Source organism: Tamandua tetradactyla, chromosome 3 (genome assembly GCF_023851605.1).
Source record: "Tamandua tetradactyla isolate mTamTet1 chromosome 3, mTamTet1.pri, whole genome shotgun sequence".
In the NCBI taxonomy this organism is placed as follows: Eukaryota; Metazoa; Chordata; class Mammalia; order Pilosa; family Myrmecophagidae; genus Tamandua; species Tamandua tetradactyla.
The window spans coordinates 191,889,214-191,904,150 of record NC_135329.1 but is presented as its reverse complement, the minus strand read 5'-3'; the positions used below and the strand labels follow the sequence as shown (position 1 = coordinate 191,904,150).

Here is a 14,937-nt window from a genome sequence, read left to right as displayed (position 1 = left end):
TCAAGCAGGAGCCATTTGCTGATCACCTTCCCTGCAGCTGGGCAACCCATAACCCAACCCTCAATATCCCCCTATTCCACAAACCAATTCTGTCTTCTTTTTCTCAGTAAATAGCACCATCGTTTTACTCAGGCAAAAATCTAGGTCTCAGTGTTGACGTTTTCCTTCCTCAAATGCTCTGCCTTCAATCCACTGCAAATCCGATTAGCTCTACCTTCAAAATATATCCAGAATATGACCATTTCCCATCTCCTGCATCTGCTCCCCACACTTGCCATACCCTCAGCATCTGCCCCACAGACTGCCCAAGAGTTCAACAGCTTCTTGCCTAATCATTCCCTCTGCCTGTCCTTCCTGGTCCATTTTCTACAGAATCAAGGTAATCCTTAAAGCATATACTCAGATTGTCACATAACCCTGCTCAAAACCATTCAGTGGCTTCCATTCATATTCAAAATTAATCCAGGTGCTTACTATGACCTTTGAGCATTATGTCATCTGGCCCCTGCCACTTTCTTCAGAGTCGCAGAGTCATCATCACTATCACCTATTTCTCTTCTCCACATGATATTCTACTGCCTCCCTCCCTCCCTCTCTAAACCTGTGCTGGACATTGCAGAAGCCACAAGCCACAGGGGGTCACTGAACACTTGAAATGTGCTATGTCAAATATAAACTGGATTTCAAAGACAGTATGAAAATAAAAAGTAACATTTCTCAATGATTCTTTAATATTGATATGTAGAAATAAGATCTTTAAGTATATTGGCTTAAATATCAATTCTTTTTTTTTCAATGTTCTATTAAAAAAATAAAATTACATATGTGGCTTACATAATTTTCCTATTGGCCAGTGCAGCTCTAAATGAGGGGCTGACAAATTATGGGTCAAATCCAGCCCACTGTCTAGTTTTATGTGGCTTGTGAAATAAGAATGGGTTTTCATTTTTAAATGCTTGGGAAAAAAAAAATTTGTGACATGTGAAAATTATATGAAATTCAAATGTCAGTGACCATAAAAGTGCTATTGGAAGACAGCCCTGCTCATTTGTTTGCATGCTATCCAAGGCTGCTTTCACACTACAAAAGCAGAGTTGAGAAGCTGTGAGATAGACCGCCTGGCCCTTACTATCTGGCTATTTATTTAAAGAAAAAGTCTGTCGATCCATGCTCTAAACCTTTACCTTCCTTTTTTTTCTTCATGACTTGTAATGACTGGCTCTCAAGTTCTACGATAAGCTCTGCAAATGATGTACTTTCTCTATTGTGTTCAGTGAATTATCTCCAGCACCTAAAACAGTGCTTGGCACATGGTAGGTATCTTACAAATATTTGTTGAATCAATAAATTTTAAAAATCCAGATTTTGGGGTTATGTGGAAAGCATTTCATTATCTAAAGAATCTGATTTACCACTACTACAACCTGCTGTCTCCATTTCTTAGCCAGAAAAGTGAAGGTTACTTAAAACCCTAGCAAGCCCATCATGACTCTGGAAATGAAATTCTAACACTTGCCTGTTAACTTGCTGGGTCTGGAGAAAGAAAAGCACGGTTGCAGTGACAAAAGGAGCACACATTAAAAAAATTGCATTATTTTAGTTTAATGACTTCCATGATTTGTAAATGCTGTTTTTTCCCCCTCTTTTACAAGGGAGATGTAAAGCTGTCCCAGTTATCAAAAAATTCAAATCTCCTCTTCTTAGGTGGACTGGCTGTGAATGGGCCCTCGTCCCAGGTGTCCCCCAGGTCCTGGGAACCGCCTTCGGATGTTCCTGAAGCACTTCCTGGATCAAAGGACTCCGCTGCCTCCAGGAGCTCCATGTTACTTCCGTCTTCCTCAAAGGACTTCTGGAACAGGTCATAGATCTTTTGCTGCTTTGGGTCCTTCATCACAGAAAGAGAAGGAAAGATAAAAGTCAGAATCTGGGCTCCAACCTCTCCCTCCAACCCTTCCACACTGGCTGGTGAGAGAGCACAAAGGCAAGGGATGGCACATTTCCATCTTCAGAGTTCTGCATGCTGGTCAATGTAGGCCACCTCAGCAAACCATTTATCCCTTAAGACAGCTTTACTGCTTTAATGTCTGACATCTTATCTTTTCTGCTGCTCACTGGGTTAGGGAAAAAAAAAAGAAATGGTTGTGAAAGCAACAAAGAACCTGCTGTCACACGAAAATTTATGCTGACAGTGTTCCCTCCCTTCTAACTTTCTAATCAATATTTCAATATTGAAATAGCTCCCAAGATCTTACTGCCTCCAAAGCCTTTCTCCACTGAAGGGGGGTTAGGTAAGCTGTAATTTGACTCCCAAATCAATGTGGTCAGCCATGACGTACACTGAATATTGAGCGTGGCCAACAGAACATATATATATTTTTAACATATTGGTAAGTATATACTGGTACCTGTTTTTGATTACCTTAAAATTACAAATGATCAAAATGCCCACTAACTGCTTCTATGTATTGAAGACAATGGCATAATATTAATATCATGCTCAGCAGTTATAACCACAATGTATGATAGGCTGTCTATCACCTCTCTGCCTAAAGCTTCTAAATCTAAATTCCCAGCCCTTACCATCTTTAATGCAGAGGTAAATCTTCAATATCTCCACTGACATCCCAGTTTCCTAAAACAAAACCTGTTCAAAACCCCAATCATCTCTTATCCTATAAGATAAGAGGTATCTTACATTCCTATATCCCCAAACCAGTTCCTCTTCCTGATGAGCCTATTTTTGATAGTAGACCAACATTTTGTGTGGTTTCCCCACTTGAAAGCACCAACGTATCCTGACTCTTTATCTCAGATATCAAACCGGCAGCAAGCCAACTTCTCCCATCCCTTTCCTTTCTTTACCTCACAGTCACCCTCTTTCCTGGGTCCTATCACATTGTGTCTGCATAACTTTGCAATAGCTCAACTGGAGTTCCTGCCTCAGGCCTCTTCTCATGCCAATCAACTGACAGGTCTTCGCCAGACTGATTACACCCCCAGGTTGTTCTTTAACCCAGTTTTCATTGTCATGTCTTTGGGCATGCCTATATCTGCCTTATCTAGTCTAAAGTTGCTGTCCTGGCTTTTCAGGTCCTTTATAACCAGGCTTCAATGTAACTGGCCACTATTTCCTTACTACTCCACAGTGATGAAGCAGAATTCTTTGAAAACAGATCCCAGCAGCCTGTCATGTAAGGACTCCAGATTACTCAACTGATCTGTGCACTGCATTCCTTAACCTTTCCAGATGCACGCATTTCAGAGCTAGAAGTCATTAAGAAGATCATTAAGGTTGACCCTTCCCTTCCACAGATCCTCCTCCAGCACAGCCTCAGTAGCTTTGGAACAACTGCAATGTCAAGGAAACGCCAGGCCTCAAGGCAGCCCATTCCAAGTAGAGATAACTGTTAACATACATTTGATTACTATAATGGCAATACCGTATACTTACCTGGAACATGCATAATTAAATGAAAGCAAGCTCCAAGATCAGATGAATATTTCATTTCCCCTCTCCTATACAGGAGACAAAAAGCACTTTCCTTATCAATTACCTGAGCTGGTAGAAGAAAACAAGACTTTGAAAGCCTCTGAGCCTCTTACTCTTTTCCAGCATACCTGGTTGAAATGGAAGAGGCAAAGGCAGAGGCAGCAACTGGGCCAGATGGAGTACTGAGGTCAGAGCAGGCTTGGGAGGGCCAGGGCTGGCTGCTCAGAGGCTGATAAACCTTCCTCTTGGCACCTGTGACCAGACTCCCCGGGGTCATAGGAAGATGTTCACCAGCTTCTGACTCTCCTTTATAATAAGGCTGACATCACAGAAAGAAGGCTGAGCTGAATGGGGAAGCCTTCTACCTTGGGTGGTTTCATGTGACTGGTGACTTTGGGCAAGTCTTAGTTTACCCCTCTCCAAAATGGCTAAGCAAGTGAAAATAAAATGAAATGACAGAGGATGAAAAATATGTCAGATAAAAGCATGACGCTGATGTCAACATTCCCCATTCTTGCCAGGGAGGTGTCCGGAGGCAGCCCATACTGATGCTATGTACTTCTCGCCATAATGTAACAATCACCACAGGGAATTTTCTGTTAGTTTCTAATGGCCTGATGGAAGAGGTAGCATCAGGAAGCCCTGATGAGAATCTAAGAGGGAATGGCAGAAGCAGTGGGAGTTAATGCCATCATTTCCACAGAAAGGGATGCACACACAATTGAACCGCGATTGTTGCAGACCCATCCTTTTCAGCTACTGAGTTGGGGGAGGCAGAGGAGTGATTTATACCTTCCCACTCAAAACCCAAGGCCATGGCCAAAGGCCTAGCGCTAGTGTTACCTTGTAGAGGTAATCAGTGGCTTCTGTCATTTCTGAAAAATTGGTCTCAGAAAGCCCAGCTTCACCCAGAACTTTAATCTTCTCCTGAATCAGGGGCCTGTTGGGGAGAAATGAGCTACAGTGAACACACTTGCAAAGAACAGGCTGACTGATCAAAATGAGGCTGCCTTCCTTCTTCTTATGGGGCTGTGGCGTGTTTACTGTTTCACATCTTTCCACATCTTAAGGCACAAACACCCATCCTGAAATATTTGCCCCCTAACTCTCAATTGTAAAACAACCCCCAGTGTAGGGCCCATAACATCATGAGGTTCAAAATTCTAATGGAAGATGGGTAGGAATTAAATGCTGCTTCCTTTCAAAAATACTTTGAACCAGGGGATGCTATGAGCTATCCAATGAGCATATCTGTGAAGCTGAGAGGGAGGTAAGCATGACCCACGCACGCTGCAAAGGGAAGATCCCTTATTCATAGGGCTGGGAAGAGATCAGGGGTGGAAGCCAATGGGATAATCAAGAGACTTGGCATCAGAAAGGAAGAAAAAGGGTTGGGGAGGAGCGTTTTAGGACTTCCTGCTTACTTAACCAACATGAAATACCAGGGTTGAACATTTCATCCCAGCTCATTATCTCTGATGCATCACTATGTGGCTCAGGGTGAGCCATTTTCTATGGTCTAACAGCAGCCTGGTAAGATGTGGCCTGTCATACTGCCACATGTCACAGAGTGGTTAAAGGGAGCTTCACCCCATCTCAACAAATGTCCTCAGGGGTGGGAACAGAGTGCCTTACAAACTAAATTCCATCTGCATTTCATTACAAACAGCTTCTCTCCTTTGACTCAGACCAAAGGGAAAGGGGCCACATTCCTTTACACCTTCAAGATTTCCTCCTGCACTCAGCAGGCCACCAGCGAGTTTTAATGCCCCAATAGTCCTGACGGAAGTGGAGGGCATTACTAATGGGTCTTCCATATGGATCCCTGGAGACCTTGTCCAAAGCAAAAGCACTAGGGAGCAAAGAAAAGGCATCATCCCTGTCAACCCCTTGCTCATCTCTGTCAGGCTGTGCAGCCAGGCCCTACCAAAGGTAGTCGTCAGCCGTGCCCTTCGCCACGAGGTAGTGGATGCCCACGGAGCCCGTCTGTCCAATGCGGTGTACCCGGTCCTCAGCCTGGATCAGCACCTGTGGGTCCCGGGGATCAAGAGATGTCTAGGTAAAGGCCTAAAGCAACTCTAGCCCACCGCAGCAAGTGGCCTCCTGCTCCCCGAGTCCCAGCACAACCTCCCTCCTCAGAGCATTTCACTGCCGTACCACGTGGCTGCTGCCCGGAATCTCCATCTACAAATGACCTGTCATTTTAACAGGGGAAGCCAAGCAAACCACTGGCCTGGCATTAAGTGTGAAGCTGGGCACCGTGTTAGGTGTTGCAGAGGGAGGGCAAGTTTAGGCTCTGCTGCCAGGTGGTGTGATGGGGGACAAATACAGGCGACCACACACACTTCCCTTTCCTTTCTGGGTGAAATAACAAGTTGTCTTCTAAACAAAAACAAAGTCACACCTGAGGGAGATGCCATAAATGTCTAGGGTTAGGCTGCTTTTCTTCTATGGTGCTAAGCCTGTGAAAAACCACTAAAACCAAGCATATTGCATCGATTATATGCCTTCAGCCTCATCCACCTGTCATTAAAGCAGTCACTGGTGTGTAGTCAGTGAAAGCCTGTGATGTCAGAACATCAGAGGAGAAATAACTTGCTTCTAGAGCTTGGGAGAAAATACTGATTTCAAACAAATGTCTTCTATCTGCTGTCACAGCCTTCAGATGCTCAGAAAAGGCCAACAGACACAACTTCCTGTCTGAGGCCCCGTCAGCAAACGCAACACTCCCAGTGATGGTCAGTGAGAGGGGCCAGGCCAGAAAGCCAGAGACTGAGGCTGCAGCCTGGTTCTGCCCCATGTATCCCCTCAGGGATAGCTAAACAGTCCTGCATTCACCACCTCTGTTTCCTGGGTCCCAGTTTCTTCATATGTGAGATGAATTTTAACATTCCTATGGCCTTTTAAAACTTCAATTTTCCCATTGATAAAATGGAATCATTAATCCCATGACTTAGCAGGTTGTTGCAGAAATCTAATAACCAGCAGATGCTTAAAAGAAGTGAAAACCGATGGCTAACAAAATCGTGGAAGAAAATAAAACTGGCAATAGGGAAACCTTGTCTTACCCACTGTAAGGCAGCACCCTCCTTCACCCAGCCACGAGCATGCCCTTGTGTCTTTGTGTCCCTTACCCCTGGGTTCCAAAACAGCTCAGCGAACACCACCAAGTCTGCCGAGGAGAAGGTGAGGCCCATGTTGGCCGCGGTGATGGACAGCACGGCCACAGCATGTCGCTCAGACAGCTGGAACTTCTGGCACAGGTCCTCCCGCTCTGCCGAGGAGGTGGAGCCGTCGATGCGGATGTGCGGCACGTGCTGCAGGAACGAGAAGGGGCGCCCAGCTCAGGCTGGGCCTACACGGGGCAGCTCGAGGCCCTGCGGCCAAGGGCAGATTTGGGCCCAGGTCCAGCCCAAGGTCCACTTACTCTCGGGGTTTTTTCTTTTCTTTCTTTCTTATAAATTGAAATTTGAGCAGATTCCCATGTAGTTGTAAGAAAGAATATAGGGAGATACCTTATACGCTTTGCCCAGTTTCCACCAATGGTAACACCTTGCAAAACTACAGTACATTCTCACACCCGATGTTGTCATTGCTGTAATCCACCACCTGATTCAGATTTCCTGCTGTACTTGTACTCGTATTTGTGTGCATGTGCATAAACTTCTCTACAGTTTCATCGCCCAGCAGGCTGGTGCATCCACTTCCACAGTCAAGATACTGAACAGCACCAACGCCACAAGGACCCTTTTGTAGCCCTCTGATAATCCTAACCACCTCTGTCTTCTTCTCTCATGTCTTCCGCTCCAATCCTTAACCCTTAGCAAACATTAAGCTGACCTGCAATTCTAAAATTTTGCCATTTCAGGAATGTGACATAAGTACAGTCCTACAGTATGCAACCTCTTGGACTGGTTTTTTTTCACTCCACATAATGCCAAGATCCATCCAAACTGTTGCTTGTCACAGTAGTAGTTCATAGTATTCCATCGTCTGCACGCATCAGAGTTTAACAATTCATCTGCTGAAGGACATCTGAGTTGATTACAGCTTTTGTATATTATGAATAAAGCTGCTATGAACACTTGTTTACAGATTTCTGTGTGAATCTAAGTTTTCATTTCTCTGATGTAAATGCCCAGGAGCCAAATGCTGGGGTGTATGATAGGTACATGCTTAGTTGAACTCATTTTTTTAAAGTGATATGTATTTATTTTTAATGATAAAGCTAAGAATCATAAAGAAAATAAAAATATTAGTAATCTTATTAATCTATTTTTCCTGCTACTCTTTCTTCAATGTGCATGGTATCTCTTTTTAAAAAAACTTTCCCCAATAAACATTAATTGTATATACCAAATTATTAGTTTTCAAAGCATGATTTTTAATGGCAGCATAATATTTCAATATGCAGCAATCCATTAATTCAACCATATTTCTCTTTCTGCACATTTAGATGCTTTAAATTTTCAGTAAAAGAGGATGGGATGGGAAATACCCATTAACAAGGGAATGGATAACTACATACATATGATGGAATACTAATCGACACTAAAAAGGAATGAACATGGGTGAATCTCAAAATGATTATGTTAGTGAAAGAAAACAGACTCCCCCCCCAAATAAAAAAGAGTACATACTTTATGATCCCATCACATAAAAACTCTAAAAAATGCAAATATTAAGTGGCAGAAAGCAAATAGGAAGGGGCAAAAGGATGGGATACAAAGCATGGCACATGTCTCTTATGTGCCAAAGAGGCTTAAGAAAACTCTGGGGGATGATGAATATACTATTTTGATTGTGGACAGTTATCAAACTGTGAAAATGATGATTTATTGTATGGCAATTATACTTCAATAAAACTATTAAAATGAAAAAAAAAATTAAAGGGTAGGTTGAAATACCCCTGTTCATGGTTCTTTGACCATATCTGATTACTTCTTTAGACTAAATGGCCAAAAATCAAAGTACTATGGCAATAGGGAAATAATGTAAGGTTCTTGATATTATGGCCAAATTGCTTTCTAAAAAAGGAACGTATGTGCAGGTCCACTCCACTGAAACTTTGACAATATTGAACTCCACACATTTTTAAAACCTTTGCTGATTGGATAGGTTAAAAAGAAAAGTATCTTGTTTTAATTTTCATTTGATTACCAGTGCAGTTGAATCTTCTCAAATTTTTTTATCGGCTATTTGTGTTATTTCTTTGATGAACTATCTATTCATAATACTTTGCCCATTTTTTTCTGCTGGGAATTAGTGTCACCTTTATATGGAAAGGCTATTATGTTTACGTCACATAAGCTGCTAATATTCCCCCTAATTTATTCCCTTTAATTCATGTTTTCCTAAAGGCTTCTTTATTTTATTTTTAAACATACCTTTAATTTTTCTGATTATAAGAATAATATATATTCATTGGAAGTACAAAAAGAGTAAAAAAGATAATGATTACTTAGAGACCACTATCACTAATGCTTTAGTATGTATGATTCAGGCTTTTCCCTATACATCACAATTTTAAAGAATTATTAAATATATAGCTTTTTTAAAAAAATTTATTTATTTATTTATTTTTTTATTAAAGAAAAAAAAAGAAATTAACCCAACATTTAGAAATCATTCCATTCTACATATGCAATCAGTAATTCTTAACATCATCACATAGATGCATGATCATTTCTTAGTATATTTGCATTGATTTAGGAAAAGAACTAGCAAAACAACAGAAAGAGATATAGAATGTTAATATAGAGAAAAAAATAAAAATAATAGTAAAAAAAAAGGAAAGGAAAAAGAAAAAAAAAAAGACAAACAAACAGACAGACAAAAAAAAAAAACCTATAGCTCAGATGCAGCTTCATTCAGTGTTTTAACATGATTACTTTACAATTAGGTATTATTGTGCTGTCCATTTTTGAGTTTTTGTATCTAGTCCTGTTGCACAGTCTGTATCCCTTCAGCTCCAATTACCCATTATCTTACCCTGTTTCTAACTCCTGCTGGACTCTGTTACCAATGACATATTCCAAGTTTATTCTCGAATGTCGGTTCACATCAGTGGGACCATACAGTATTTGTCCTTCAGTTTTTGGCTAGACTCACTCAGCATAATGTTCTCTAGGTTCATCCATGTTATTACATGCTTCATAAGTTTATTCTGTCTTAAAGCTGCATAATATTCCATCGTATGTATATACCACAGTTTGTTTAGCCACTCGTCTGTTGATGGACATTTTGGCTGTTTCCATCTCTTTGCAATTGTAAATAATGCTGCTATAAACATTGGTGTGCAAATGTCCGTTTGTGTCTTTGCCCTTAAGTCCTTTGAGTAGATACCTAGCAATGGTATTGCTGGGTCGTATGGCAATTCTATATTCAGCTTTTTGAGGAACCGCCAAACTGCCTTCCACAGTGGTTGCACCATTTGACATTCCCACCAACAGTGGATAAGTGTGCCTCTTTCTCCGCATCCTCTCCAGCACTTGTCATTTTCTGTTTTGTTGATAAGGGCCATGCTGGTGGGTGTGAGATGATATCTCATTGTGGTTTTGATTTGCATGTCTCTAATGGCCAGGGACATTGAGCATCTCTTCATGTGCCTTTTGGCCATTTGTATTTTCTCTTCTGAGAAGTGTCTGTTCAAGTCTTTTTCCCATTTTGTAATTGGGTTGGCTGTCTTTTTGTTGTTGAGTTGGACAATCTCTTTATAAATTCTGGATACTAGACCTTTATCTGATATGTCATTTCCAAATATTGTCTCCCATTGTGTAGGCTGTCTTTCTACTTTCTTGATGAAATTCTTTGATGCACAAAAGTGTTTAATTTTGAGGAGCTCCCATTTATTTCTTTCTTTCTTCAGTGCTCTTGCTTTAGGTTTAAGGTCCATAAAACTGCCTCCAATCGTTAGTTTCATAAGATATCTCCCTACATTTTCCTCTAACTGTTTTATGGTCTTAGACCTAATGTTTAGATCTTTGATCCATTTTGAGTTAACTTTTGTATAGGGTGTGAGATACGGGTCTTCTTTCATTCTTTTGCATATGGATATCCAGTTCTCTAGGCACCATTTATTGAAGAGACTGTTCTGTCCCAGGTGAGTTGGCTTGACTGCCTTATCAAAGATCAAATGTCCATAGATGAGAGGGTCTATATCTGAGCACTCTATTCGATTCCATTGGTCGATATATCTATCTTTATGCCAATACCATGCTGTTTTGACCACTGTGGCTTCATAATATGCCTTAAAGTCAGGCAGCGTGAGACCTCCAGCTTCGTTTTTTTTCCCTCAAGATGTTTTTAGCAATTCGGGGCACCCTGCCCTTCCAGATAAATTTGCTTATTGGTTTTTCTATTTCTGAAAAATAAGTTGTTGGGATTTTGATTGGTATTGCATTGAATCTGTAAGTCAATTTAGGTAGGATTGATATCTTAACTATATTTAGTCTTCTAATCCATGAACACGGTATGCCCTTCCATCTATTTAGGTCTTCTGTGATTTCTTTTAACAGTTTTTTGTAGTTTTCTTTATATAGGTTTTTTGTCTCTTTAGTTAAATTTATTCCTAGGTATTTTATTCTTTTAGTTGCAATTGTAAATGGAATTCGTTTCTTGATTTCCCCCTCAGCTTGTTCATTACTAGTGTATAGAAATGCTACAGATTTTTGAATGTTGATCTTGTAACCTGCTACTTTGCTGTACTCATATTAGCTCTAGTAGGTTTGTTGTGGATTTTTCCGGGTTTTCGACGTATAGTATCATATGTCTGCAAACAGTGATAGTTTTACTTCTTCCTTTCCAATTTTGATGCCTTGTATTTCTTTTTCTTGTCTAATTGCTCTGGCTAGAACCTCCAACACAATGTTGAATAATAGTGGTGATAGTGGACATCCTTGTCTTGTTCCTGATCTTAGGGGGAAAGTTTTCAATTTTTCCCCATTGAGGATGATATTAGCTGTGGGTTTTTCATATATTCCCTCTATCATTTTAAGGAAGTTCCCTTGTATTCCTATCTTTTGAAGTGCTTTCAACAGGAAAGGATGTTGAATCTTGTCAAATGCCTTCTCTGCGTTTGATCATGTGATTTTTCTGCTTTGATTTGTTGATATGGTGTATTACATTAATTGATTTTCTTATGTTGAACCATCTTTGCATACCTGGGATGAATCCTACTTGGTCATGATGTATAATTCTTTTAATGTGTTGTTGGATACGATTTGCTAGAATTTTATTGAGGATTTTTGCATCTATATTCATTAGAGAGATTGGTCTGTAGTTTTCTTTTTTTGTAATATCTTTGCCTGGTTTGGGTATGAGAGTGATGTTGGCTTCATAGAATGAATTAGGTAGTTTTCCCTCCACTTCGATTTTTTTGAAGAGTTTGAGGAGAATTGGTACTAATTCTTTCTGGAACGTTTGGTAGAATTCACATGTGAAGCCATCTGGTCCTGGACTTTTCTTTTTAGGAAGCTTTTGAATGACTAACTCAATTTCTTTACTTGTGATTGGTTTGTTGAGGTCATCTATTTCTTCTTGAGTCAAAGTTGGTTGTTCATGTCTTTCCAGGAACCCGTCCATTTCCTCTAAATTGTTGTATTTATTAGCGTAAAGTTGTTCATAGTATCCTGTTATTACCTCCTTTATTTCTGTGAGGTCAGTAGTTATGTCTCCTCTTCCATTTCTGATCTTATTTATTTGCATCTTCTCTCTTCTTCTTTTTGTCAATCTTGATAAGGGCCCATCAATCTTATTGATTTTCTCATAGAACCAACTCCTGGTCTTACTGATTTTCTCTATTGTTTTCATATTTTCAATTTCATTTATTTCTGCTCTAATCTTTGTTATTTCTTTCCTTTTGCTTGCTTTGGGATTAGTTTGCTGTTCTTTCTCCAGTTCTTCCAAGTGGACAGTTAATTCCTGCATTTTTGCCTTTTCTTCTTTTCTGATATAGGCATTTAGGGCAATAAATTTCCCTCTTAGCACTGCCTTTGCTGCGTCCCATAAGTTTTGATATGTTGTGTTTTCATTTTCCTTCGCCTCGAGGTATTTACTAATTTCTCTTGCAATTTCTTCTTTGACCCACTCGTTGTTTAAGAGTGTGTTGTTGAGCCTCACGTATTTGTGAATTTTCTGGCACTCCGCCTATTATTGATTTCCAACTTCATTCCTTTATGATCTGAGAAAGTGTTGTGTATGATTTCAATCTTTTTAAATTTGTTAAGACTTGCTTTGTGACCCAGCATATGGTCTATCTTTGAGAATGATCCATGAGCACTTGAGAAAAAGGTGTGTCCTGCTGTTGTGGGATGTAATGTCCTATAAATGTCTGTTAAGTCTAGCTCCTTTATAGTAATATTCAGATTCTCTATTTCTTTATTGATCCTCTGTCTAGATGTTCTGTCCATTGATGAGAGTGGTGAATTGAAGTCTCCAACTACTATGGTATATGAGTCTATTTCCCTTTTCAGTGTTTGCAGTGTATTCCTCACGTATTTAGGGGCGTTCTGGTTTGGTGCATAAATATTTATGATTGTTATGTCTTCTTGTTTAATTGTTCCTTTTATTAGTAGATAGTGTCCTTCTTTGTCTCTTTTAACTGCTTTATATTTGAAGTCTAATTTGTTGGATATTAGTATAGCTACTCCTGCTCTTTTCTGGTTGTTATTTGCATGAAATATCTTTTCCCAACCTTTCACTTTCAACCTATGTTTATCTTTGGGTCTAAGATGTGTTTCCTGTAGACAGCATATAGAAGGATCCTATTTTTTAATCCATTCTGCCATTCTATGTCTTTTGATTGGGGAATTCAGTCCATTAATATTTAGTGTTATTACTGTTTGGATAATATTTTCCTCTACCATTTTGCCTTTTGTATTATGTACATCATATCTGATTTTCCTTCTTTCTACACTCTTCTCCATACCTCTCTCTTCTGTCTTTTCGTATCTGACTCTAGTGCTCCCTTTAGTATTTCTTGCAGAGCTGGTCTCTTGGTCACAAATTCTCTCAGTGACTTTTTGTCCGAGAATGTTTTAATTTCTCCCTCATTTTTGAAGGACAATTTTGCTGGATATAGAAGTCTTGGTTGGCAGTTTTTCTCTTTTAGTAATTTAAATATATCATCCCACTGTCTTCTAGCTTCCATGGTTTCTGCTGAGAAATCTACACATAGTCTTATTGGGTTTCCCTTGTATGTGATGGATTGCTTTTCTCTTGCTGCTTTCAAGATCCTCTCTTTCTCTTTGACCTCTGACATTCTAACTAGCAAGTGTCTTGGAGAATGCCTATTTGGGTCTAATCTCTTTGGGGTGCGCTGCACTTCTTGGACCTGTAATTTTAGGTCTTTCATAAGAGTTGGGAATGTTTCAGTCATAATTTCTTCCATTAGTTTTTCTCCTCCTTTTCCCTTCTCTTCTCCTTCTGGGACACCCACAACATGTATATTTGTGCGGTTCATATTGTCCTTCAGTTCCCTGATACCCTGTTGAAATTTTTCCATTCTTTTCCCGATAGTTTCTGTTTCTTTTTGGAATTCAGATGTTCCATCCTCCAAATCACTAATTCTATCTTCTGTCTCTTTAAATCTGTCATTGTAGGTATCCACTGTTTTTTCCATCTTTTCTACTTTGTCCTTCACTTCCATAAGTTCTGTGATTTGCTTTTTCAGTTTTTCTATTTCTTCTTTTTGTTCAGCCCATGTCTTCTTCATGTCCTCCCTCAATTTATCGATTTCGTTTTTGAAGAGGTTTTCCATTTCTGTTCGTATATTCAGCATTAGTTGTCTCAGCTCCTGTATCTCATTTGAACTATTGGTTTGTTCCTTTGACTGGGCCATATTTTCAATATTCTGTGCGTGATCCGTTATCTTCTGCTGGCATCTGGGCATTTAGTCAGATTTCCCTGGGTGTTGGACCCAAAAGGTTGAAAGATTTTTCTGTGAAATCTCTGGGTTCTGTTTTTCTTATCCTGCCCAGTAGGTGGTGCTCGTGGCACTCGTTTGTGTGCGGGTCCCACCAGTAAAAGGTGCTGTGGGTCCTTTAACTTTGGAAAACTCTCGCCGTGGGGGAGGTTCGCCAGCCGAAGCGGCTTGGAAGAGTGCCAGCTGGCCCGGGAATCCGAATGTGGGGAGGGTCACTGGCCGCTGCAGCCCAGGAGAGCGCCCGTCCGAATCTCCTAGCCGGCCCGGGCACCAAGCGTGGCGGGAGGGTGCCAGCCGCCGCAGCCCGGGAGAGTGCACCGTTCCCAGCCGGACCAGGAAGCCACGTGTTTGGAAGGGACCCCGGTCACCATTCTCTGCGGCCTGGGGATCTCCGATCCAATTCTCCCAGTTGGTCCAGGGGGCCACGCATGGGGGGGGCACCAGCCGCCGCAGCTTGAGGGGACCACCTGTCAAATTCTCCCAGGTGGCCCGGGAAGGAGGAAGGGAAGGACTCCGGCCGCTT

General features: G+C 40.7%; 1 protein-coding gene across 6 annotated transcripts in view; it reads right to left on the bottom strand.

Moving 5' to 3' along the window:
• Positions 1 to 1,586: 1,586 nt before the first annotated feature.
• Positions 1,587 to 14,937, bottom strand: part of SMARCAL1 (SNF2 related chromatin remodeling annealing helicase 1) — a 72,344-nt gene continuing 58,993 nt past the window's right edge. For all 6 annotated transcript variants that reach the window (XM_077155069.1, XM_077155065.1, XM_077155068.1 and 3 more), the window contains 4 exons: positions 6,625 to 6,807; positions 5,418 to 5,518; positions 4,334 to 4,430; positions 1,587 to 1,885 (listed from right to left, as the gene is read on the bottom strand). In XM_077155069.1, coding sequence (XP_077011184.1) covers positions 1,646 to 1,885; positions 4,334 to 4,430; positions 5,418 to 5,518; positions 6,625 to 6,807 — 621 coding nt within the window. In that variant the 3' untranslated portion in view covers positions 1,587 to 1,645. The remainder of the gene's footprint in view (positions 1,886 to 4,333; positions 4,431 to 5,417; positions 5,519 to 6,624; positions 6,808 to 14,937) is intronic.